Raw genomic sequence first — 24900 nt, 5'->3', positions numbered from 1 at the left:
TTTCGTGTGTTGTAAGAGCAAAACAGAATTATGAGCTCCTTCTTTCCCTCTTCCTGTTCAAGGGCAAAGAAAAAACCTCAGGAGCCGGGCTGTTTTACATTAGGAAAAACAGATGTGGGAAGCAACAGAGAGCCCACAATACTGGAGTTGTTTATAGAATTTCAGTTTTATTTTACAGGATATGGCAGCAGGAGAAATGGCAAAGTAAGATGGTAGGCTGGGGAGACACACACATTGTGTGAGACACAAAGTACCCACCCCCGACAATGCCTACCTTTCCCCCTATGAAAATACAAGTATACACCAACTCACAATGAAATCAATGGTGAATAAAGGCTAGAAACAAACAATTGTGTGTGCCCCCGCCCCAGAGCTGAAGGTGGTTTGAAAGAGAGGTTGCTCACTGTATGTGCATGTTCTACTTTTGTCCATGGAAGGCTACATTCAGATATAGGTGACAATTTCTTGTTTTCTGCTCTGGTGGAACTACCTATATAGGTAGCAGTGTCTTTTTTTCTGCTCTGGGGCAACATCCATTGTAATAGTGTGCAATAATAATAAAAAATGGAGCCATGTGGATAGGCACTGCTTACAGGGTTTTGAAATGTTAGACTATTCCTGACCAATACACCAAGTCTGAAACAGATGATGCACTGGACAGCTTGACAAGGGTAGGAGAGTGTGGTTTTGTAATCATTGTAGGGGTCAGCCAATCAGCACTCTGCACAGCCAGTTGGGTTGAAAGGAAGGAGGTACCTTCATGATTGTCACAAATGCTTAACAGTCAGGACTTTGTACAACTGGCTTCTGGAAAGAAGGACCAATTGCGCCAGAGCTTGATTCTCTGAGGAAATATCTACAGCTAGCTAAAAATCAGTGTGTGCAGACCCACATCAGCCTAACCACTCTAGAACACCCACAAAATCAGCTTTTGTATTGTTTTAAAGTGTGGCTGGAGGTAATAATTGTGGAACAAAAGAAAGGTTTGTTTCTTCCGCTAGAAATGGCCTCTCTTTACTTTCAACTCTTAAAAAAAACGTGCTTGCATATCTCCAGCTCAGTCTTTCTGCTTCCATTTCAGATGTGTAGGACTCCATACTGCTCCTAGTCCTGGAGATCAAACTCTGGAATCCGATCTCTGGACCCCCTCTTCTAGCATTCTGGAAGCACCCCTCACTCCTCTGCTCCAAGAGGATCCGGAGTGCCAAGACGAGAGGAATAGTTTGTGTGGTCCCAGTTTCTGGGTAGAAACATTGCGTCCTGGCTGAGAGAGGAAAGGAATTGCCGAAGGTTCAAGCTCCTGAGCCTGCCTCCCCAACGCCTTGGCTCGTTCTAGTCTGAGCACAGCATCCCCCCTCTAAGATCAACCCCGAAAGGTATGGAGTGATGTTGCCGTGGGAGACCAAAGGCAGTGCCTGTGAAAGAAACAAAGGAAAGCAGAGGTTAGATAAATCCTGGGTCCTGGTCTAAATCTGAGCAGGACTTCTTGTATGAATTCTGTGCAAACGTAGAAGTTGCTATTATTGAAGTCATCAGTTTGAGAGTCTCAACTTCTATTTAAGAGTGTGTGTGTGTGCGTGCGCGCACACACACAATGCTATTTTTCTAGAAAAAGAGGTGCCAGAACTCACCATGAACACCTCCCTTGTTTTCTTATAATGGCTATGGCGCCCACCTGAGAGGTGCCGGAACTGAGTTACAGTGAGTTCTGGCTGGAAAAAAACACCCTTTATATAAATACAAGCTTCTAGACCTGTGGATGGAAAGAGAAGCTTGAAAGTGCATGGGCAATGCCTCGTGAAAGTGTCCCAACTCTCCTAGAGCACAATCCTCTACTCCCATCCACCTACCTTCTCCACATGAATCCATGTTGCCTTCCTTCCGTGAACTGACACTGTTGGGGCTCTCCATATTTTCATAGGAATCAGCATCTGCAAGGAGCAGGGGGGCTGGTCAGAGATGAAGCGACCCTGAATTCCAGTTCCTTAAACAGGCGCCTATGGGACTAAGGATAATTGGCCTCACTGTTGGCCAAACATTTTTTAAAAGACTGACTATAAAAAAACCCAATAGATGTAGCTTTCCCTAATTTATAAGGAGAATGATTAGGAAAACTTGACCTGCTGGATTTCTTCCCGTCATGTGCCCAGCCGCTCTAATCAACTGGTATAATGGGGATTAGAAAATGGCATCTCCCATTTCGCTTGGAGGGACAGTCCTCAGAGGTCGTTCCTAACGTCTGCTGACCAACAGCATTGAATACATGAAAGAACAAAGCTGGAAAACATGGGCATCAGCTCTCCTACCCCTGATGCTAACCCTGTCTGGAGATCCTGGGAGTTTTTCTTTCCAAACTGCTAGATTCTATTTCCCTCTTAATTTGCTCACATGAGTTCTGTCCCATTGGCATTGATGCCTGCCAGGGTTGGGTGGCATGTGACTGTGAATCAGCATTTTGAATTTCCCACAGCGGCCCAGATAATATCATTGGAGCATCCCGGGGCATTATTGGAAATGGCACTCACCTTCCTCGTTGCTTATGTTGGAATGAAGGTGGAGAAGCTTGCTTGAAGTGGGGCACAAGGACCCATTCATCTCTTCATAGGACTGGGAGCCTGAAGGGGCAGCAGAAATGTCACAAGCGGGACTGAATAAATTATGCCAAGTAGGATGGCAGCTAAACAGAGTTGGAGTTTAACTAGCAGGAGCAACTGTTTTTTTAATGTTTACCTGTAGATGTCTCACTGCATCCATCCTGCTTGTCCACATGGGGGTCCAGGGCCAGCTGCCTGCGTAAGTCTGGGGGACAGAGAGAGATACCAAAGGCCAGTGTCATATCAGGTTGCCTCTACAGAAGTATTGTTACACAGTCATTGTGCCCATGTATTCAGCATTGATCAAGCCCCATTTGGAATTGCTACACTCTGTCTGAACTGGGGCTATGTAGTCCCCAAACAATGTATGAAGATGTATTTTAATTAATTGATGTGTGTTTTTATGCTTATTGTGTTGTTTTTATGATGTTAGCTGCTCTGAGCCCAGTCTTGGCCGGGGAGGGCAGGATACAAATTATTATTATTATTATTATTATTATTATTATTATTATTATTAATAATAATATTAGATGATGATGATGATGATGATGATGATGATGATGATGATTTGGAGGATTCAGGAAAGAGGGTCTTGATTCTTTGCCCTCTCCAAGCTCCTATCCAGTACCTGCTATAAGTCGGGCTGCACCAGGGGAAACAGAAACCTCTTCTTCCAAGTTCTCATAGTTTTCACTATCTGTGAGGGGGAAACACAGAAAGACTGAACATCACCAGAGGAATTGAATGGCAGTGGGTTGTGGTTGCAAATGTACTGAGGGTGTTATTTTTATGGGGCAAACTCTCCAAATCCTCCCAGGCAGCTTTTACTCAGGGCAACAGCCATGCTAGAAAGGAAGGGAAGGGAGACGGTTCATAGTGTCCCCATGGCAATTTGCTGGTATCACTTGGATTCCAGTTACTACAGGGAAGATGGCTAAAAGGGGTGGCCATGGCAAGCAGTAATCAACCACAAAAGCAGTCTGCTGAGTCAATGGAGGAAATGCTACTGCAGCAGTCATGTGCCCTTCCACATTTCTCAGCAAAATTCTGTTAGCACCGACTTCCCAGATTACACAGTTACAAGGGAAGTGTGGTTGTTCCGCTCTCCTTTATTCCCCAACACATTTTGAGTTACAGCTCAGTTTATCCTTACACTTCTGAAATTAAGAAACAAAGCTGTTCAAAACTCAGCAGCAGATTAGAGACTCTGCTTTGCATTTGGAAGGTTCCAGCTTCAGCCCCAATATTTCCAGGTTCTGATCAATATATTGAATAATTCCGGAACTGTACAGACGGCCTCCTTTAAGGAAGAGTGTGTCTTGAATGAAGGATACTGGATTTTCTAAACAGTTGGTCTTCTTTTTCATTCACACACACACACACACACACACACACACACACACACACGTGTGTTTGTGAGCTGGCTGCCCCTGTCTCTGCTTCCACACCCAGATCCCGCACCTTCAGCAAGTGGATCTTGGACCAGGTTCTTCACGGACTGCTGAGTATTGTTTGCATACAATGGGTCAGCTGTGGGTCACAAGCAAGCCGTTGGTGAGAAGATCAGGTAAACAGACTGACATGACCCACCCCTCACCCCACACGGATAGCTCACCGCACTTCCAAATACCTGAGTCCCACTTCTGGGAGCCGGACTTGGTCTCGTCCTTTCTGTTTTCATAAAGCGATAGATCTGTGGATGGAAGAACAGCAGCTGTTGCTTAATCAAGTCTGGAACGTGGGGAAAGGAGAACCATAGCTCAGTGGCGGACAGCACACATGTGTCGCATGCAGAAACCCCCAGGTTCAGTTGCTGAAACCTTCACTTTAAAGAGACTCCCAAGACAGCAACATGTCTAGGAAGAACCTCTTCTCGAGAGCCTGGGGAGCTTCTGCTAGCTGCTGCATGTGATGGAAAAGTTTATTTTTGCTGGGTAGGTTGGTTCACCAAGTGTTTTCTTTTTCCTTTTCCCTGCTAGCACATGGTTAACGAATGGCAGTTTATGGTTGGCCGGGGTTCTAGGAGGGGGAGTTAAAAAGGAGAAGATTTTGAGAGACAGTTTGTAGGTTGGGAGAATAGGTTGGGAGGGAGGGAGGGAAATAGGGAGTGAGAGGAGAGAGAGTTGGTTCTGGATAGAAACATCCACTCTGAGGAATATATCACAAGCTAGAGAAAGTAGTCTCTGATCTTAGGGTGAAGGACAGTGTGTGGTGTCCTGTAAGAGTAACAGGCCAGGAATTAACTGGGAGACTGAGGGTAAGCCAGGAGAAGTAGAAGCTGGAAAGATACAGTCTACTTAGGTCTCATTCCAGTCAGGAGGGGAGAGATTCTTCTACGAAAAGAGAAGACTCCCAAACCAGTTAAGAGGGGTGTGGTGATCCCTTGAGTCTGTTACTTGGAGTACTTCAGGAGTAGGGTTGTCTAAGGGGTATGTAATTGACAGGAAGTACCACCTTGTTTAAGAACCAAAGTATTAAGCGGCAACAGCTGTGCAACAACTGAGAAAGCACTGAAGTGAAGTAACATTATAATCTGAAGTATCCTATGTTTTACCCACTTATGCCATAAACTTCCTTTGTTAAATAAAATCTTTGTTTATTTGATCAAATCCTGCCTGAGACTCCAAATTTTCCCCTCACACAAGTCCCCCACAAGACAATCTGGGGTAGTTTGTGGGAATTCGTGGAATTGGTGTTCTGTGAGGTGGGTGCACTATATTTAAGTGAGGGCGGGCCAGCGGCAGGAGGGAAAGTGCCGTTGCACTGTCACACTGCCGTGTCCAGGGATACACCAGCTTTTGTCAACCTGTTGACCTTCAGATGTTTTAGACTACATCCCCCATCACTGGCCAACTGATGGAAGGTGAAGTCCTAACCATCTGCAGGGGACTAAGCTGGAACAAGAACATAGGAAGCTGCCTTACATTGAGTCAGACCATTGGTCCATCTAGTTCAGTATTATCTACACTGGTTGGCAGTGTTTCATGCAGGGGGTCTCCCCCAGCCTTGCTTGGAGATTGAACCCAGGGCCTTCTGCTTGGGAAGCGAATGCTCTGCCTCTGTGTTACGGCAAAGGCTGAGGTAGGCTGAAGGTCTGATTTATTATAGGGCAGTTTATGAAACAAGGCCTACGGGGTTGCTGTGGTTCACATACTGTTAGTGGACTCATTTTGTCGTTACAGGCATCTCACTAACACTCAATATCTTTATAGTGAGAATTATCTATTTGGAACCATTGTATTTGGGTGCGGGGGGGCTGGATGCAATTGCTTGATAGATATATTAGAGAGATATATTTCTCCTGAACTGTGGAAATGCACAGTAGCCCACCCATTCTAGCCCATTCCACATCTTTATACAGAAGGGAAATTTGACCTCACACAGTCACCAACACACAGCCCCCAACTCAAAGTCCTGGGAAACCTAGTCAGATGGGTGGGTATAAATAATAAATCAGTATTATTATAAATTATTATTATTATTAGATCAGATATGGGGACTGGACCTCTAACTAATCCTGCCCACCAGCGGTGTAGCTAGCCGCTTGGGTGCCGGGTCCGGCCCGTGCGGCCTGCAGCCGGGGGTGGGGTGAGCAGCCCATGGGAGCGGGGCCTCTCCGCAGCCTCTTCCTCAGCTGTGGTGCAGCTGAGGGAGAGGCAGAGGGCAGACGCAAGCTCCACGCTGCTATTTCAGGCAGTGTGGAGCCTGCAGGAGCCTAAGCTACTACGTCACTCGCAAGAGAGACTCGTGGCTCGGGCACGCTGCAGGCCCCGTGGTAAGTGCTGGCTCCGCAGTGCGGCGCCCAGTGCCAGCTGTATTTTGCTGCATTGTTGACTGAACTAAAAAGTTTTCATGAGCCTTATTATTATTATTATTATTAACTGATATTTTTGTTATTTTGTCAAACCCCCCCCCCCCAGTGATGACACCCGGGGCATCCCGCACCCCCCGCAACCTCCTTCCTCTGCCACTGCAGCCCACCAGGCCTCTGCAGCCCATCTGGGCCTTTCCCAAATCAATCCCCTTTTCGCCCAGGCCATGACCCTCCTCCTGCCTGTTACAGTCCAGAATGAGCTGCCCATGCAGGGAGATATGGTTTCCTCTGCACTGAGAAAGGACTCCCAAGGTAGTGCTCCTGCGATCAGTCTGCTTTCCCTCCTCTGAAATCCAGGATTCGTTTATTCCAGGTCTTCCTCACTGGGCATTTCTCTCTCTCTCTCTCACCCACCCACACACACCCTCCTAATTCTCAATAAAACTCCATTACGTTATGAAGCAACTCTACAAATCACTACAGTCTCCGTCGCCTGCTCTAACAAAGGCCAGCATGCTTGGGCAGCTGTACAGAGAGTCCTCCTCACCTCCCTGAGATGCTGAAAGGTTTCGGTTATCTCCATTTGCTCATAAAATGTGGGAGACTGATGAGTCGAAAGTAAGGAAAGGAATGTTTACCGTTCAAAGCCGCATCTCCCTGTTTCACTTCTTCCTGGGTGTTCTCGTAGTTGTCATCATCTGAAGCAAAAAAAAAAAAAAAATTGGATGACTAGGCCCATCCATTCTCTCTGCCTACTGTGCCCTGTTCTCTTCCATACCCCAATTTATATTCTGTTCTCCCAAATTTTATGCTGTGCTTTCTCCCACTCCACCAGCCCACTTTGCTTCCAGTCACACAGCACCCAGCAACCATCAGTCACTCGGTGACTGTGACTCCTCTGCTTCTTTGGGTTGTGCGTCATACGTTCTAACTGGACCAAGTTCCCCAATACAGTGCAGCATATGGGGGACCTGTTATAGCTAAGTGGGTGTCACAAACAGGTTCGGGGGTCTATGCTGTTTCTGAGTTCCATACCCATGCCTACAACCTGCACTCTCCCTGTGTGTGTCACGGCAAGTGCAGAAGGATGTGGATCTGTAGCAGCCCCTATGCTTTTTCCATCCTCTTATGCTGTTCCTCTCAAACAACATGCTGTTTCCTACCAGGCACATAGTAAATAAGCCACCTGTAGCCTCTGCCATATTTATTCAGCCCATCTGAGTTAATCAGCAAAGGGTTTGTTGGGCACCCAGTTGACCGCAATGCATGGCAGTCACACAAGTTCATCCCAATGCCCCCACACCACTTACCATCTGACTTGAGCTCTATTTCACTGTCTGGATGTTCATATTCTTCTTCATCTTCATCTGGTGAGTGAGAGGAGGGCGAGAGAGAGAGATGTACATAAAAACCGATATTACTCTACTCATCTTACTGGTCTGAAATCACTGCACTCTTCTAGTTGACTCCATAAATGTTTAGGACAGGTAAGTAATCTCCAGTCTGCAGGCCAGTCTCAGCCTGCAAAACTATTTCTTCCAAATAATGGCCACCTGCCAATTAACTGATGACACTGGGTGATGGGTAGGTTTCAATACTGTTGGATGCTGCTTCGCCAGCATGGTAAGACAAAGGCTTGGATGAGGTGGTAAAAACCTGTTCCTCAAGTGTGCCACTTCAAATTGCAAGTGGGGGATTGCATTATTAAATCTGATTAAGTGGGAGTGGGGGGACAACATCCCTGCACATAGACAACTAGCCTGACAGGGAGAAGAGCTCTAGCATTAGCTCCCCCCCCCCATTGTGCTAATTATATGTGTGCAGGGTTTTCCTCCCTGACGGGCATTCATTCAGCCATGAGATTGTATGAAGCAGAACAGTCCAGGAGGAAGGTTACTGCATCATCTGCTATTTCTGTGAAATGGACCAAAGTTCCTTCCCTCTTCCACCCACAACCACCCCCTTGCAAAACTGTGCTCTGAATGTGAAAGTGAGCAACACAGCATCACAGCTGTGGGATGCTGTGTAACAGCCTCAAGCTGCTGGGGCCAGTTGTGCAGCCATGCATTGTGCCCCACTTTGGGGCAGCATGTAGAGCTTGCTGTGCACACTGCCACCACTGCCACCAAGAGCTCAGCTTGGTGCTGCTGTGGGCTGGCTCTTTTCCCAAACTGTGTATTGTGTATGTGCAAAGCCTCTATGTCCTGCCCCTTGCACACTACAGGCAGAGGCAAGATGCTCACCACGCAATCTTCATCTTAAATGAGGAGGAAGTGGGTCCTTTTCCTTTCTCTTCAAACGGTTCTATGTGTTTCCTGTGCTAAAACTTCTGCATTTTGAGAAGGCCTCCCACAGGTGGGTTTTTTTCACACTTGCAGTAACTATGGCTGTACTTTTCCCTCGCAGTTACAGGAAATTTGCATGTAAATGTTCAAAAACCTCCAGAACACATCTAACAAGTGAATGACAATGTTCATTTCAAAGGGGCTCATGAGAAGATTTGAGTATACGATGCTCTGCAGACCACATCTGCCTGCACCATTCTGCCCTATTTAATGGCACCCAAATCTTCCACCTCAGATGGCCTCATGCTTGGAGCCATTTCTGTTTAAGCCTCCTGTCTGAAAACACCTCCATTTGTTTCGCTCCTGCTATGCTTGAACTCCTTGCAGTGACCTTAGTGACGCTAGCTTCACGCCCTGAACCCAGTGTACCAAATTATGCATGATGGTGGCAGGCCTGTTTCTTTAAAAAATACATTTGCTCCAATCAGACGTCAAGCACTGATGTGGGATTTGAAGCACGAATGGGGTATGTGGGTGGGAGGTGCTGAACCCTCCCCTCTTGTCATTTTGGCCCCATGAGAATCCCCTGCATGCACAAACATTTTCTGCTTTAAATAAGACCCCACCCCCTGATCTCCCATCCCTACTTTATGCGTAACTGAAGAAAACCCGTATCAGGCTTCAGTGTAATTTGGCTCCTATTCTGTCTCCTGTGTTCTGACTTCGACTCACAGTTAGGAGAAATTTGATTCACTATGCATTTACACCCAAGTCTATCAAGCCTGCACTTTCTGAAACATTATGCAAATCAAAACATAACCATTCCTCCCTTGATTAAAGAATGCATTTTTGTGCCTTTAGATCATCCTAGAGGGTTGATGAGAGCATGTAGTCTAAATATTCACTAAGTTGGTGAAGGGCAATTTAGTACAGTCACAAAAGTACATTCTTTAATCAAGGGGGAAATAAATTCCGATTGTAAACAACACTTTTAGATTTGCCCTGTGATGTTATTCAGTATCACCACCAGGAATGAACAAATCTGTTGATTTTGTTTTCCCTTTTTTCCAGTCTTAGGCTCATTTTGCTGCACTTCTGCATCAGTTTGTGAATTTCCTTTTTAAAAGCCCTCCTGTAAATTCATTAGTAATTTAGTGTGCATTTTTCCTAATATACACATTTTTCACAAATATATGCATCTTGATGTCTTCTTTCCTCTAATACATATATTTTGCACACATTTGTTTAGTTGGGGACTTTACCACAAAATTTAGAGAAATGCATATTTCAAACCTCATATACTGCATTCTGGTTTATGTGTTGTTTCAGAGAGTGCAGGTTAGGTAGATTCTCATGCAGCTATGAACGGAACTAAATGATTTCCCCATCCCCTAATAGCCATTCCATGATCTATGCACTTTATGCAAATGTTCACTCCTCCTTCATAATTCTGTTTCTCCTCTAACTACAAACAACCTTCCACCTCTTCCCCCGCCCCAAACATACCTTCCATGTTGGTGGTATTGGGTAGGATCTTTCCTTTCTGAAGCAGCTGACAGCTACGCCTTGGACCCCCGTCTGGCAACACATTCTCGTAGGCATCCACCTGCTCACAGACTGTGGGAGGGTGAGGGTAAAAACACATGCTCCATCTAGATACAATTCCCATCCACCCACCCACCTAGGTGACAACTTACAGAGGTAGCCATGTAAAGCCTGCTACCTCCTCCCAAGACTAACATAATGCACATCAATCTCAATTGAAGCAGACTCTTGTGAACAAAAGTTTTTGGCCATAATAAAACTGTTAGTTTAGGGTACCACCAGTTTCTCAATTGCTATACCTGGCCATCTCTGGGTAAACCAGGTCTTTCAACAGTAGTAAGGTAAAGGGGCCCCTGACCATTAGGTCCAGTCGTGACCGACTCTGGGGTTGCGGCGCTCATCTCGCTTTATTGGCCGAGGGAGCCGGCGTACAGCTTCTGGGTCATGTGGCCAGCATGACTAAGCCGCTTCTGGCGAACCAGAGCAGCACACGGAAACACCGTTTACCTTCCCGCCAGAGCGGTACCTATTTATCTACTTGCATTTTGATGTGCTTTCGAACTGCTAGGTTGGCAGGAGCAGGGACCGAGCAACGGGAGCTCACCCCGTTGCGGGGATTCGAACCGCCGACCTTCTGATCGGCAAGTCCTAGGCTCTGTGTTTTAACCCACAGCGCCACCCACGTCCCTTCAACAGTAGTAGCAATAGTTAATTAATAAATAAGTCAAAGACACCCCAAAGGACCAGAAAAGACTTTTTATGTACAGAACAACAGCCGCTCAGATGCTCCTAGCCCAGAGATGGAAAGAAGACAAAGTCCCTACCAGAGAGGATTGGCAAACCAAGCTGTTGCACTATGCCGAAATGGCAAAGCTGACTGGAAAACTCAGGAACCAAGAGGACAAAATTTTTACAAAAGAATGGGGGGGGATTATAAGTTATCTAAGAGACCACTTTAAGCAGATGGAAACACTGGCAGGATTTTTATTTCACTTGTAGTGTAACCATTACCATGGACAATATGGATTGATATAAGAGTTAAGAGTTTGGAAGCAGATGCAGTTTTAATTGTTTAAAATGGAGCTCTGGGGGGTGGTGGAAGTCATGAGATTCGGAGAAATCTCTATATATGGAGATATATATGGATTTTTATAACTTTGTATTGGAAAAATAAATAAACAATGATAAAAAAGTCAAAGAATGTTGTTCTGGAACCTGGCGCCACTTCTGCTTTCCCTCACAAGAAGACAGATTCCTGCCCAGAAGCTCAAGGAATGAAGGGGGCGGGGTTAGGGTAGTAAGTCATTAATTCATTAACTCACCATCTTCATTTGCTGAGGGTCCCACCAGAACCCCATTGGAAGCACGTGGCCTGTTCCTCTTGGCACAGAAATACCTTCTAGAAACCACAGAACAGTAAAATAATGAACGACACCAAACTATGAATTCAATGCATGTTGCCTCGAAAATCCTTATTGGGCCCAAAGGCAGGATATATATATTATTTTTTTAAAACCACGAACATGCAGTAAATAGATAAACTGACAACACAGGCTTCATGCCAGATTCTGCGAACTTCACTTGGAAAAGATTGTTGGGTACCACCATCAATGTGCTAGGAATGCAGCTGAGATCCCCATGGAAGTCTGATCATCCCATGGAGAGCCCAGTGGAACATCTGGTGGCAAAAATGGCTGGACGTGGCCGTGGTACCATCAGGGTAGGGCTCAGGGCAAATGTCCAGAGCCCCCACATAGCAGAATGAGCAAAAGGGTCCCCAAATGCAGCACAGCTGGCTTTCACACGCTGAAGCAAGTGAAGTATAGTACCTTGGGTTTCAGACGCTTCAGGTTACAGACTCCGCTAACCCAGAAATAGTACCTCAGGTTAAGAACTTTGCTTCAGGAGGAGAATAGAAATCGTGTAGCAGGAGGCCCCATTAGCTAAAGTGGTACCTCAGGTTAAGAATAGTTTCAGGTTAAGAATGGACCTCCAGAACAAATTAAGTTCTTAACCTGAGGTCCCACTGTAATAAACATTAACCTTCCAAAGCTACCCCTGAAACAAACACAACATATTAAGTCTGGAGTCTACAATTACCAGACGGAACTACTGGACCTTGGAAAGTCTGTTGATGGGTAAGGAAAAGGCCCAGAATAAAAATATATCTGCAAGTAGGTGGCACCACAGCCAATGCAAGAGATGCACCCAAGGTTTCAAATGCCCATTAACCTCAGACAGAATTTGCCACCTCCCATCCCAGCTTCCCAGAGATGCTTAGTCCAGTACCAGATTATCCAATAGGCAGACTAAGGACTTCTTCACACTTATCTTTTTACTCCGCTCTTTCCAGGCAGAACTCTGTGTTTTAACGCTCTGTGTTTGGGCATTTTGTGTCTTTGTTTGTTTTTGCCCCGCATTTTCCCTGCTCTTTGAAACTCGGAGCAAACATCCATTTGCTCCAGAGCAACAACAACAACAAAAAGGGCGCTCGAACAAGGAGCTTTAAATCACAGATCAGGCCTAGAAAGAGTTGAGTAAATGCAAGTGTGGATAAGCCCTAGGCTAAGGCTACCAGACGTCCCCGTTTCCCCTGGATTTACAAATCAGTCCCCATAGAAAATCCATTGAAGTTGAAAAGTGTCCTCAGATTCATTGAAAAAAATCTGGTAACCTTACATAAAAATATGGTAACCTTAGTAGCCTAGCCATGCATTTAGGGTACCAGCAAAGCAGGGACACACACACACACACACACACACACACACACACACACAGACACACAAAATAAATTTGGTGTTTTTTGTGTTTTTTTAAATAGAAATTGACATTTTATATTTCAATAAAACATTGAAGTAGTCCTCATGCGAGAAAACAGAACTTTGTTAGACTTCCTTACACTCCACTTACATACTCTTTCCCTGTTTCCCTGTTCTCTTTTTATGACTTATCCCAACCTAAACCAGGGGGCACCCTTCTAAAGTAGATGGAAATGATGCGATGAAATCAGATCCTGCCATGTGTTGCAATGTATGTTTTGTTTTGTTTTAATTTTTTATTTTATGGTTTAGTATTTGCTTTCATTTTGAATAACACAGGGGAGCACCATAATTTTTTCAGGGTTTGGAGCCTCTAAAGGTCTTAATCCAGCCCTCATTTATTCTTCCCATACCCCACATCCCACCTCTGGTTCCAGAGGGGTTATCCAGAGATCCCCTCTTCTCCAGTGCTGTCTTGTGGGGAGAGAGACCACCCTCCCAGATTCTCCCTCCAAAGGTTATTTATTACCCATGGTCTGCCTACTAATGCTCTTGCACTCTTCCCTACACCACTACTTACCTCCGGACAGGACCCTTCAGCTTCATCTGCCTACGAACATGAACGGCTGAAATGAGAAGGATAGAAGGGGAACACATAAAATTTAAAAAATCCTTTCCCGTGCAGCCACTGTGACATATTGGTCTACATTAATAACATCAGATAGGCTAAATACCTGGGTTGTCACAGGAGAGCTCTTATTTTACTGTAGCTGAACTGCTGTTTGCAAATATTATTCAAAGGGAGCTACTAGTTTTAGGCTGCTAATAAACAGTGTAAGTGTTGTACCAGAGGTGCCTAACTTTTTTTGGCTTGAGGACTGTGTTAACCTATGGTTAGCGCCCTTTCTCAATGCTGTCTTGCAAAACACTTTCCTGTCACATAATTCTACAGTGTTTTAAATCACTGTATTATTAATCACTAAATTCAGTTGAAGAAGAAGAAGAAGAAGAAGAAGAAGAAGAAGAAGAAGAAGAAGAAGAAGAAGAAGGAGGAGGAGGAGGAGGAGGAGGAGGAGGAGGAGGAGGAGAAGATTATTTAAGAAAATAGACAAATCAGGGAGGGGAGCCATAAAAAAACCTTTGGCATCACAGTAATGGGTTTATGGGATCAGTCAGTAAAAACGTTTTTTAAACAAACAAACAAACAGAATTGGGAGAATACAGTGAGGGACATGTAAGAGTGCTCAATAGTTTATTTATTTTAAAACGATAAATCTGGGGAGCACAAGAATCATTTTCAGGGGCCAAAAAAGACTAGAGGAAACTCAATAGGGCCTAGAGAAAGGAGGGGATGTGTGTTGTTGTTAGGAAGAGGCTGGACAGACAAGGGAGGTTTGGAGACATGGGGGCAGGCTCCCCATTCTTGCTCTATTATGTTGTTGTTGTTGTTTTTTAAAAAAAGACAATTCAAATTTCATTTCAGATCAACAGAATATTAACAATCACACAAGAGTCGTATATCACAATCCGCCACCACACAATCCTTTTACAAGTTGCTCATTGTAATGACACCTGCCACAGCAACCATTCCACATTTAGTTCCTCAGCCCCTTTCCAGGGCAAACCCTCTCAGCATGAAGTTATTGTTGGGTTAACATGCTGCTTAAAAGGGCAGAATATGTATTTACATCAGAAGAATTACTGTTAAGCTACAAGACCAGGAAGATGAGTTGCCAGAAGAATTTGGCTACCCACTTCTGTGCTTGATCTTGCCTTTGTTCCTGTACTTACCTCGCCGGAGCCACAGGAAACAGAAAAGGCAACCAAGGCAGGCAATCATATGTACCAAGGCCGCAGTCCAGATTATCCAGTGTTGGGCTCCTAATTGTAGCCAAGCAGCTTGTGGGGGAAGAAGAAATAAAACAATTAACTGGAATCTCTATTTATATGCATGTCTTTATTATGGCTGCAACTCAATTTTAGCTATTCATCCTACGAGTTTCAATTGATTCAACTGCCAGTTTAAATCTGTAGATGGATAGAACCAATACCGTATTTACGTGAATCTAATGCACCATCAAATCTAATGTGCACCCTAATTTTCGTGACATAATCTGTCCAAAAAGGTGCACATTACATTCAAGGAAATACGGTATTTCTGAAGCATGAAGCAGGCTTACTCTGTTATTAGGTAATACATACATGTGTTGCAGGAAGCATCAATGACTAAAACGCAGCAATGCCATTCCCCCTGTCCCACCACTATGTTTCAAGTCACAACGGCACATTGCTGTGCACACCAGAGGGAAGAAGGGTTTGTTAACTAGTAAGTGTGCAAATAAGGGATGCGGGTGGCGCTGTGGGTTAAACCACAGAGCCTAGGACGTGCCGATCAGAAGGTCGGCGGTTCGAATCTCCGCGATGGGGTGAGCTCCCGTTGTTCGGTCCCTGCTCCTGCCAACCTAGCAGTTCAAAAGCACGTCAAAGTGCAAGTAGATAAATAGGTACCACTTGGGCGGGAAGGTAAACGGCGTTTCCGTGTGCTTCCCTGGTTCGCCAGAAGCGGCTTAGTCATGCTGGCCACATGACCCGGAAGCTGTAGGCCGGCTCCCTCGGCCAATAAAGCGAGATGAGCACCGCAACCCCAGAGTCGGTCATGACTGGACCTAATGGTCAGGGGTCCCTTTACCTTTACCTTAAGTTGCAAATATGGAATTATTATTTATTTTGGTTGCAGAACTTTTCCCACTGTAGAACTTGGGGCTCATCCACGCTTGGGTTTGTCCCGTGATTTCCAGGCATGGGTCCGAGACGTTTTTCTTTTGTCCTGCCACTTCCCCCAGGAAAACTCACTGTTTACTGCTGAATCAGAACAAACATCAATTGGGTTTTCTGCAGATTGACATTTGATTGACATTCAGCAGTAAACAGAGTTTTCCTGGGGGAAGTGGTGGGACGAAAGAAAAACCTCTCGGACCCATGGCTGGAAATCACAGGACAAACTGAAGAACTCATGGGACAAAAGGGAAGTGTGGGCGAGCCCTTTGAGGCTTCCTATTTGTTTATGTATGTGTGTGTGTATGTATATAGATCCCGCCGCCCCCATATTTCAAAGTAAATATTCCATAGTGGTGTTTATTTTTAAAAACTTCATCAACATTGCACTGGAAAAAATTAAAATTTGGAAACATTTCGGATCTGAAACTGGAGATTTGGACTTTGCAAAGACGATCCACATTTCAAATGCATACAAACTTGTCCCCCTGTTTGCCTTTGCCCACCTGGCTTTGCTGCCACCTCCAGCTGAAAATGGCGGGCCTGACCCTTCCACTGACAGGTGTAGTTCCCAGCATCTGTGGATGTCACCGATGGCAGCATCAGAATGATGTCATTGGTCCTCATCAACAGCAAGTGGTTAGTGATGGAGCGCCATAGCGACACGGTCACCAGCACAGTCTTTTTGCCCATTGAATCGTACTGAATCCAGAGGAGAGTCCCATTGGTCCAGTTCCTGGGTATTGGGGCATCACAAGGAAAAGATTCCATACCATTTGTAGGATGTGGGGAGTCAGCCTGGCGCCCTACGGAAGAGGGTAGTGAGAAGTTGAGCTGAAACACAGTTTTCTGCAATTTTTAAATATTTTTTTAACAGCTGATGTTTTCCAAAATTTCCAAAATGATTTTAAAATTCTGGCTAAAAAAAAAAAAATGATGCAGAGGGGTAAGCCTTAGTGATACATTTTAAAGGAAGCAATATGTCAACTGAATATGTCTGCCCAGATGCCATCATCCTGAGTTTTGCAAAATCCTTCAGCTGAAAAGCATCCTGCATTACCCAACACCAGCTTGTGAAACTTCGGGAGAGAGCCACACAGCGGCACGTCTGCTATTAGGCTTGCAAGGACCGATCAAAGGAATGCAAGGCCCTGGGTGCCACTGCTGTCAGGAAGAAAACCATCTGAGTCTTTGAGCGGGGTGGGGGTGGGGACTCCCAAATTCCAATGGGATGTGGAGCTACATGGTGAGCCATGGGGCCTTCCTTGGTCCAGAGCTGAGAAGGAACTGACAGAGCAAGCTACACACTAACTGCTTCCTATCCACTCTCACTGAAGTTAATATTGACCCATTGAAAGGTGCCAGGCAAAAACTTTCCTCCCTGTCACACCTCGCCCACCAGCTTTTTGCCCTTAATTTGAAGGGTTACTGTCAGATGCTGCTGCGGTTGCTCAAGAGTAACCAGGCAGGATTCCGACCTGTCTTTTACAGGCTTTATTTTGGTGCAAACTATTTACAGTGAAGAGCGTCACAAGTTCATGTCTGGCTCAATCGCTAGCAGAATCCGGGAGTGGTCTGTTTTTGTACCTCCCCCAACATAAAAGTTTCGTCACCTCCCTCCTTGCTCAGGCGCGGTGTTAAGGCTCTTACTAGCATCCTCTGGTCCTTGCACCTCTTCCCCACTGGAGGCGGGGCTTCCCTCCTCGCCGGAAGAGGAACTGCTTCGCAAGATTTTCAGAGGCTCCCTGTAACACACCTGCCCCTCTATCTCTCGCCTCTGAGCCGATGGCAGTTCCCTGACAGTTACCAAGTACTCGTGGACTTTTAATGGAGCAGGCTCTGTAAGACCTGTCTGCTATTTGTATACTAAGGTCCAGCTCCGAGGGCCTTCTGGCAGTTCCCTCACTACAAGGAGTGAAGTTACAGGGGACCAGGCAGAGGACCACCTCCGTAGTGGTGCCTGCCCTGTGGAACCCCCTCCCATCAAACGTCAAGGAGATAAGCAACTATAGGACTTTCCCAAAACATCTGAAAGCAGCCCTGCATTGGGAAGCTTTTTATGTTTGATGTTTTCCTGTCTTGCTATTAGGTTGGAAGGCACCCAGAGTAGCTGGGGCAAACCAGTCAGTTGGGTGAGGTATATGTAATAACTACCTTAGATCTATTGATTTCAGTGGTATTGATTTTCAGAGGAGTAGAACTTAGGTGGATACAACCTGCTGTATTGGTGTTGTATTCACCACTCCTCTCCCACCTCTGCCATTCCTCTGTCTCTCTCCTGCCTCCCTTGCTCCAAAAGGGAAGGTGGTTGAGAGATTAGTCAGGTGCGAAGGAGGCAGAAGGGCCAGCCAGGGAGTGAGGCTGCTAGCCATGGCCACCAGTGCCAGTTGCAGAGTCCCCCCAAAGCCCAGGGGGTGTGGGTCAGTTCCCCCAGTTCTCCCCCACCTTCCCCACGGAGCAGCCCTATCCGAGCCCTTGGATTCTACCCCACCAATTGGCTCTCCCGTCCCTACGCCCACTGATCTTGGACCCAGAATTTTGTCATTAAAAAGCACATTCACAAACACACCCACACCCCAAATCCTCAGTAAAACTACCAGGAACCAAACAGAAAAAAGCCTAAAAACGTACAGTCCCGGAAGTCCTTCCCCACAAATGTAGGTGTAGTTTAGCCACAGCCCACCAGGCCTTTATGAGGTGGGGGAAGGAGTAATCCACCCCTCACCCAATTTCCTAGTGAAATGTAGAAATACAACTTGGATGTGATCTCACAGGCTTGTGGTGAATAAAAGCTGCTGTTACTACCCGAACCAGCATCTCTCATGCTGTCTTTCACTTCCTCTTCAATGTCCTCAGGGTCTTTATCACCATCATCATCATCACCTGTAGTAAACAGACCCAGATGAGCAACCCAGCCCATTGTTTCTCAGCCCAGACAATCTGCCCTGCCTACCCTTGTCTACCCCACCTCCCACCCCCCACATTATGCTGTGCTCATTCCGGCTGAACCAGCCCATCTTGCTTCCAGTTACAGGTCCCAACACCACGTTGTCTAGAGGGCTGCAGCTCCCCTCCCTCCGTGTAGTGTGATTGTGTGTCACATAACCTCCAACTGTACTAGTTTCTCCAGCATAGCATTCAGGGGTTCTGTGCCAAGTAAATGAGCAACTGTAGCAGGTACAGACTTTTGCGCTGTTTGTCAGCCATGGGGGCCTGGCAGTTCTTAGAGCAACATATATGTGAATGCGTCCTCCAAATTACAGTGGTGGCAGCGATGGTAATAATAATAGTATCTGTAGAGTTTGGCTTCTGCTTTTTACCGCCATCTTAACTGTTCACCGGTAGAGATGAGTGAATCTGCCAGTTTCGGTTTCTCTCAGTTTCTCATTCTGCCAGTCTTAAATTCAGTTGTCCATATTTCCACATCACAAAAAAATACATTTTTTTAAAAAAAAATCCTCACCAGCAAATTTCTCTTAACACACACATTTTTTGCAAAGCAATATCCCCAAACATAATGCAAATTTTAATGCTGTTTTCACTAATGCATGCATTTTAATGCACACTTCTCAATACTTGGCTGGAGAAAAGTATTGTGATATTCTGAGAAGTGTAAATTTCAAAGGAAGGTTGTGTTTCAGTTCATGAATTGTTTCAGAAAGTGCAAGTTAGGTTGGTTTGCCATTATTATTAGTAGCAGTATTGATTATTAATTGATTGATTGATTTAATATCCCACAACTTCCTCCCAAAGCACCCCAGGGCAGCAAATGCACCATGATAAAACACTTAAAATACCACTGTATCTAAAAACCATTCCAATTCAGATATAGACTGGGAAAGATCTCTGTTTAAAAGGCTTATTGGTAGAGGAAGGTCTTCAGTAGGCACCAAAAAGACAATATGCAAACTCAGTTTAATTTCCCCTCACCATACCTACTCACCTGTCCATGTGAGTGTGTGGTTCTTTCCTGAGATGCCATTCCAGCTGCAGGTAAACCATATGCCATCTCGCCTGGAGATGCTGTAAAGGAACAGACGCCACTTTTCACCCAGATTTGCCTCTGAGTGGTTATACTTGACATGCACATACGAGAGTTCCTTCCCAGACGGACCAAGCCAAGTCAGATTCAAATCGTCAGAAGCCAGTGTGTGGTTAAAAGTGCAGGGCAGAAGAACCGCCTGGGTCTCTGGGATTTGGGAGGAAAACATCAAGCATTTCATTTTTGGTTATTCCTTTCTTACATACTTTTCAACTTAAAACGTTTCCAAAGTGATAAGCGTACAGTTTGAGCAAACAACCACCATCTTTAATATACAGCCAGCTAAAACACGCATGGCAGCAGCAAGCTTTTAAGACAGTGAAAATTAATTCTTAAAAATCTTAAAGCAGCAATAAAACAACAAGCAAAACAGTCATTTAAATAGGAAAAGAAACAGCTGGTAAAGTAGCATTTAGGGCCAGGTAGAGAGAGTGAGGTGGCTGTCTCAGGCAGCTGGTTCTGAGTGACATGAAAAAGCAGCAAATGGTTAGTTATTTAATTTGTTGTGATCTTTACCGGCAGGGAGAGGGGCTTGTAGAATTTTAAGCTTGGTTGGCCTTGACTTGGGCAGAGAGGTGGTGGAGGCAGAGGAACCATTTACTGCTTAGTCTCAGGCAATGAAATGTTTTGGGCCAGCCCTGTGCCACCTGTGTCATCATCGTCCAACCTTTCATTCAAGCTCATTAAGTGAATCAGAGTTCAGGCAAATGGCAAGGCCTTAACCTCCCACCTAAAACTCAGCAGTGAAGGTACCAGGTAGACTTCTTGGCTGGGTGTTTCATGAGCAAGATGCCAACATCGCAACAGGCCCTCTCCCTGATTGCCTCCTGCCTCGCCTCTGAAAGCCAAGGTGTCTAGAAAGAGACCTCTGAGTACCCAAGACTGTTTTCACGGCACTAGGCAGGGCTTTAGGGACCCATCTCCCAGCCACAGAGTATGAAGGCACATTCCCAGGACCAACAATACCTTCTCCTCTCGCCTCTGTTGCCCATGCTGGCAAACATCAAGCCGTGTCAACTTTCCCTTTCCCAGCCTCATGAGCAATATCACAGCTCCGCACAGCTGATTACTTGCTTCAGCAGAATCTCTGATCTGAAGCCTTCCCGTGATAAATGGTGACAACGATCACCTAAGGCTTTTCTAGGTGCCACATAGCGCAGATTTAAATAAATGACACAGGCTTTCAATTTGGAAGACGCAACAGCAAAGGAAAGGATGATGAAAACAAGCAAATTCAGGTGCCATGGACCTTTCCAGTTACCAGCTGGAAGCTTGCCTGCTTACTGTTCCCAGATGCTACCGGCTGTGGTCAGGAAACAGCATTCTGCACATCCTCAGAGGCACTCTTTGTTACTGCTACCTTGGTGGTCCTCGCCTGCCCGCCCACCGCTATATCTGAAATCCATCCCCATCAACCTTGGTATCTTGCCTTCCACCATCCTCTCCCATCTGCGGGACCCACCTGTGGCCTGGACAACATCGGTTAGCTCTCCCGGCACTCCAGTGGCTGCTCCCAACCAACTGAACCACAGCAAAAACAGGTAACGCAGAGCAGGCACCATTGCCTCCCTGCAGCCAGCCCCACTTGCACACCGATCCATCCCCCTGGGCAGCCAGGCAGAGTGAGGCCCAACAGGCAGCCCCAAAGGGGCGGTAGTTTGATGACTAGCTGCTTTGGCAGAAAAGGGGGTCCCTGGAGCATGAAGTTCCCACCAGGCTCCCCTGAGGGCCGAGGAAAGGAAGGGCGGGGAGACTATGTAAAGCACAGAAGCAACTAAGAAGAGAAGCTTCAGCATTAGACCGCTTGTTCCAGGGTTCTTTCTTTCTTTCTTTCTTTCTTTCTTTCTTTCTTTCTTTCTTTCTTTCTTTCCACAATTTATAATTACACTTTATCTACCCCTAGATATCTGAGGCAGTTCGCAATGTAACTTGCTGAAACCAAACAAAAATGAAGGTGACAAAAGGTGATTTGTTACTATTACTGGTGGTGGCGATGAAAGAAATATTCGGGAACTTTTGGCAGGAGCTCCCTGGTCTGGTCTTTTCTATGACAACTGAGATGCTACAAGCTCCTCACTATTTTCACCTCCGAAATGGTGGGTATTTGTGAGTTTTGCACACTGTCGCAGGGCCAGTCATGAGATAGAATGAGACCATTGTCTCAGGGAATAAGAGCAGGGGGTGCAAATTGTTTTAAAAAAACCCCGAACAAAACAAAACTGACGCCCTCTTTACTTGCCTCGCTGCTGGGCCACCTGCCTGCCAGCTGAACCAGCTAAAAGTCTTGCTGAAAATAAGCTAACAGTTTAAATTTCCAGAGACTTTAGATTTGTAACGTATTTCAAGCTGATGTAGAAAAAACCTGCTCCTTTTCCCTTAAGGGGTATCCAAGAGCCCGTATAGAGTCCTTAAGTGGGTTCCCTATCAGTAGGAGAAAATAACAGAGGCCAACCAGATAATATTGAGAAGCAAAGCAGCTAGTAAGCCTGATCCATATTAAACTGTTGCAACAGGGTGCTCACAACCACATGCAGGAGGCAGGAGGGTCCCAGAACAATGGTGCGCAAGCCCTTATATAGAGTTTTGAAATTGCCCACCCTATAGCTCAAGACTACCCCCAAAAACATCATACATACATCACAGAAGGAGGCAGTCTACAACAGAAATCCTGTCTGCCAGGATACCTGACAATGGTCTCTGATTGCTTTACTTGGGCAGCCCGGCCATTCTTTTGTGATGGTAAATACTTTAATTCCTTGAATCCAGTCACAGGCTCTCCCTATTCATACACAAAGACACCCTAAAGAGAGAGGCTTTCCTATTTCCTTCCTCCTTGCAGAGGAGAAACATTTGAGGTCAATTTGGGAGAGTCAAAACGGCTTCAGGATTGCTTTCCTGTACTATTTCAGAAACGTGGTTTATATACTTATGTATGTGTTTGTCTTGTAATTTTATGAACATTTAATTTATATATTTGAGACTTTAAATTCTTATAACAAACCGGAGCTTCAAGCAGCAGTGTCACAGGCCCTTTTCTCCTCGCCCAGAAGGCCTCACTCCACGGAAGGATGTCCTCCTTGTCCCTTTCTCACAAGCGAGGCAGGAAGGAGGGGGAGAGGAGAGTCTATTTCTGCTGCCGCAAAAGCAACAGTTAAAACGAAACAAATAATTGGGGTGGGGAAGCCAAGAATGGCAGCACCAGCAGGGTGAGGAGGAGAAGGAGGGAGGGGAGAGACAAAGAGCCACCTTCTCCCTCAAGAGGAGCAACAGAAGGCCCTGCATTGTAGGACTGCTTTTGTTTTAAAAAGCAAAACAAAACATTTGTGAAGGATGTGGCAAGATGAAAAAAAAGAGGCACCAGAAAGAGCAGCAGGGCCTCCACCCTAACGCCAGGAGTTGGAGCTAGATAAACACTAGATAAAGAAAATGTTGCTGCTTACATAGCATACCAGGGTCTCCCTAAGACATTTTGCTGAACGATGTGTGTTGTAAGAAAAAAACTGCTCCTTACTGCTCCTTTTCCCCTTATGGGGTATCCAGGAGCCCGTATACAGTCCTTATGTAGGTTCTCTATCGGTAGGAGAAAATAACAGAGGCCAGCCAGAGAATATTGAGAAGCAAATATACAGGATCAAGTTTAAGGTGCTGGTTTTAACCTTTAAAGCCCTATACGGCCTAGAACCCTCGTACCTACGGGACTGCCTCTCCGGGTATGTCCCACAGAGGACCTTACAGACTTCAAATAAAAACATCTTGGAGATCCCAGGCCACAGGGAGGTTAGATTTGCCCTGACCAGAGCCAGAGCTTTTTCGGCTGTGGCCCTGATCTAGTGGAATGCTCTGTCACAAGAGACTAGGGCCCTGTGGGACTTGACATCTTTTCGCAGGACCTGCAAGACAGTGCTGTTCCGCCAGGCCTTTGGCCAGGGCACAGTCTGACGCTCTCTCTCCTTCTGTAACATTCATAGAACTCTAACCCATTAATTTGATTCTGAATTGATTCTAGAATGTATTTTAATTAATTGACTGTGTGATTTTATGTACACTATGCTATTTTTACCTGTTGTTAGCCGCTCTGAGCCCGGCTTTGGCCAGCGAAGACAGGTTACAAATAAAAATTTAGTATTATTATTATTTGAATTCCTATAACAATGTGTAAGATTTTAAAAATTAGATTTATATACTGCTCTTCATCCAAAGGTCTCAGGGCAGTTCACAAGATAAAAATGCACGATTGAGGTGGCAAATGGGTTGCACTTCCTGTTTCGCCTCAAGTGCCAAAATAGGCCACGGCAGTCCTGAGCGGTAACATCAGTGCCACTGCAAAACAAAGCAAACCAGCAAACAACTAAGAACATGCAAAACACAATCAACATAAAGCAAGTCATAAGACTCCTTCCTAAAGGGCTGATGGTGGTAGTTGGCCCTTGGGCAGGGGGCAGTCACTATCAGACTCCCCATTGCATTGTACTTCCATTCTGGTGTAGGGATGGGGGAGAAATTGTGTTCAGTTCACACTTTATGGCAAGCCTCCCTCATTCATACTTTCTGAAACAATACAAGAACCGAAACATAACCATTCTTCGAAATTCACACATTTCTGAATTTGCCAATGCGTTTCTCTAGTCAAGTACCGGTATAATGAATTGAAAAAATGTTTAAAATAACTTTTGTAAAAACAAACAAACTTGATGGCCTGCCCAGGCCGTGAAGGAGGAGCTATTTATATAGCCAGTGCCAGATTTATGTATAGGCTAAGTAAGCTGAATCCTAGGGCCTCTAAATCTAGGGGGACTCGCCATCCTGCCTGCTCCCCAGCAGGCAACCTCCCCTCTCCCAAAATTGCAAACCCAATACTTCATGCGAGGGCAGGGCAACTTGGGCCTCTAAATTTAGGGCGCCTCACCAGCCTGCCATCTCCCCAGCGCCGCAGTCTCCCCTCTCCCAAAATTGGAAACCCAAGACTTCATGCAAGAGCAGGGAAACTCAGGCCCAGCAACTATGAGACTCAGGGCTAGCCAGTGGTGGCCCAATTTGAAGAAGTGAGGCCCAACTTTAGGGGTTTTTTTGTAGGGCCCCAGTTCAC

The 24900-nt window shown here is 45.6% G+C and overlaps 1 protein-coding gene across 8 annotated transcripts; it reads right to left on the bottom strand.

Annotated features, from left to right (window-relative positions):
* Positions 1-151: 151 nt before the first annotated feature.
* On the bottom strand, positions 152-24548 carry CD19 (CD19 molecule). 8 transcript variants are annotated; one of them, XM_083580249.1, is made up of 18 exons: positions 24503-24548; positions 23999-24134; positions 19712-19961; positions 18545-18654; positions 16279-16578; positions 14789-14896; positions 13578-13623; positions 11561-11637; positions 10200-10310; positions 7719-7775; positions 7047-7106; positions 4210-4287; positions 4056-4124; positions 3223-3291; positions 2731-2799; positions 2526-2615; positions 1851-1931; positions 152-1415 (listed from the first exon to the last, which is right to left on the bottom strand). In XM_083580249.1, the coding sequence occupies exons 2-18, from the start codon at positions 24006-24008 to the stop codon at positions 1333-1335; spliced, it is 1668 nt and encodes a 555-aa protein (XP_083436375.1). In that variant the 5' UTR covers positions 24009-24134; positions 24503-24548; the 3' UTR covers positions 152-1332. The 8 variants fall into 8 exon arrangements, with proteins under 8 accessions (XP_083436375.1, XP_083436377.1, XP_083436376.1 ...); XM_083580251.1 differs by lacking the exons at positions 23999-24134; positions 24503-24548 and adding an exon at positions 22796-23001 and having other exon boundaries at positions 4225-4287; positions 18545-18655; positions 19716-19961; XM_083580250.1 differs by lacking the exons at positions 23999-24134; positions 24503-24548 and adding an exon at positions 22796-23001 and having other exon boundaries at positions 18545-18655; positions 19716-19795.
* Between the last annotated feature and the right edge of the window lie 352 nt (positions 24549-24900).

This window comes from Podarcis filfolensis (assembly GCF_964270895.1).
Source record: "Podarcis filfolensis genome assembly, chromosome: 13".
In the NCBI taxonomy this organism is placed as follows: Eukaryota; Metazoa; Chordata; class Lepidosauria; order Squamata; family Lacertidae; genus Podarcis; species Podarcis filfolensis.
The sequence above is the reverse complement of the archived record's forward strand: the minus strand, read 5'-3'. Positions and strand labels throughout refer to the sequence as shown.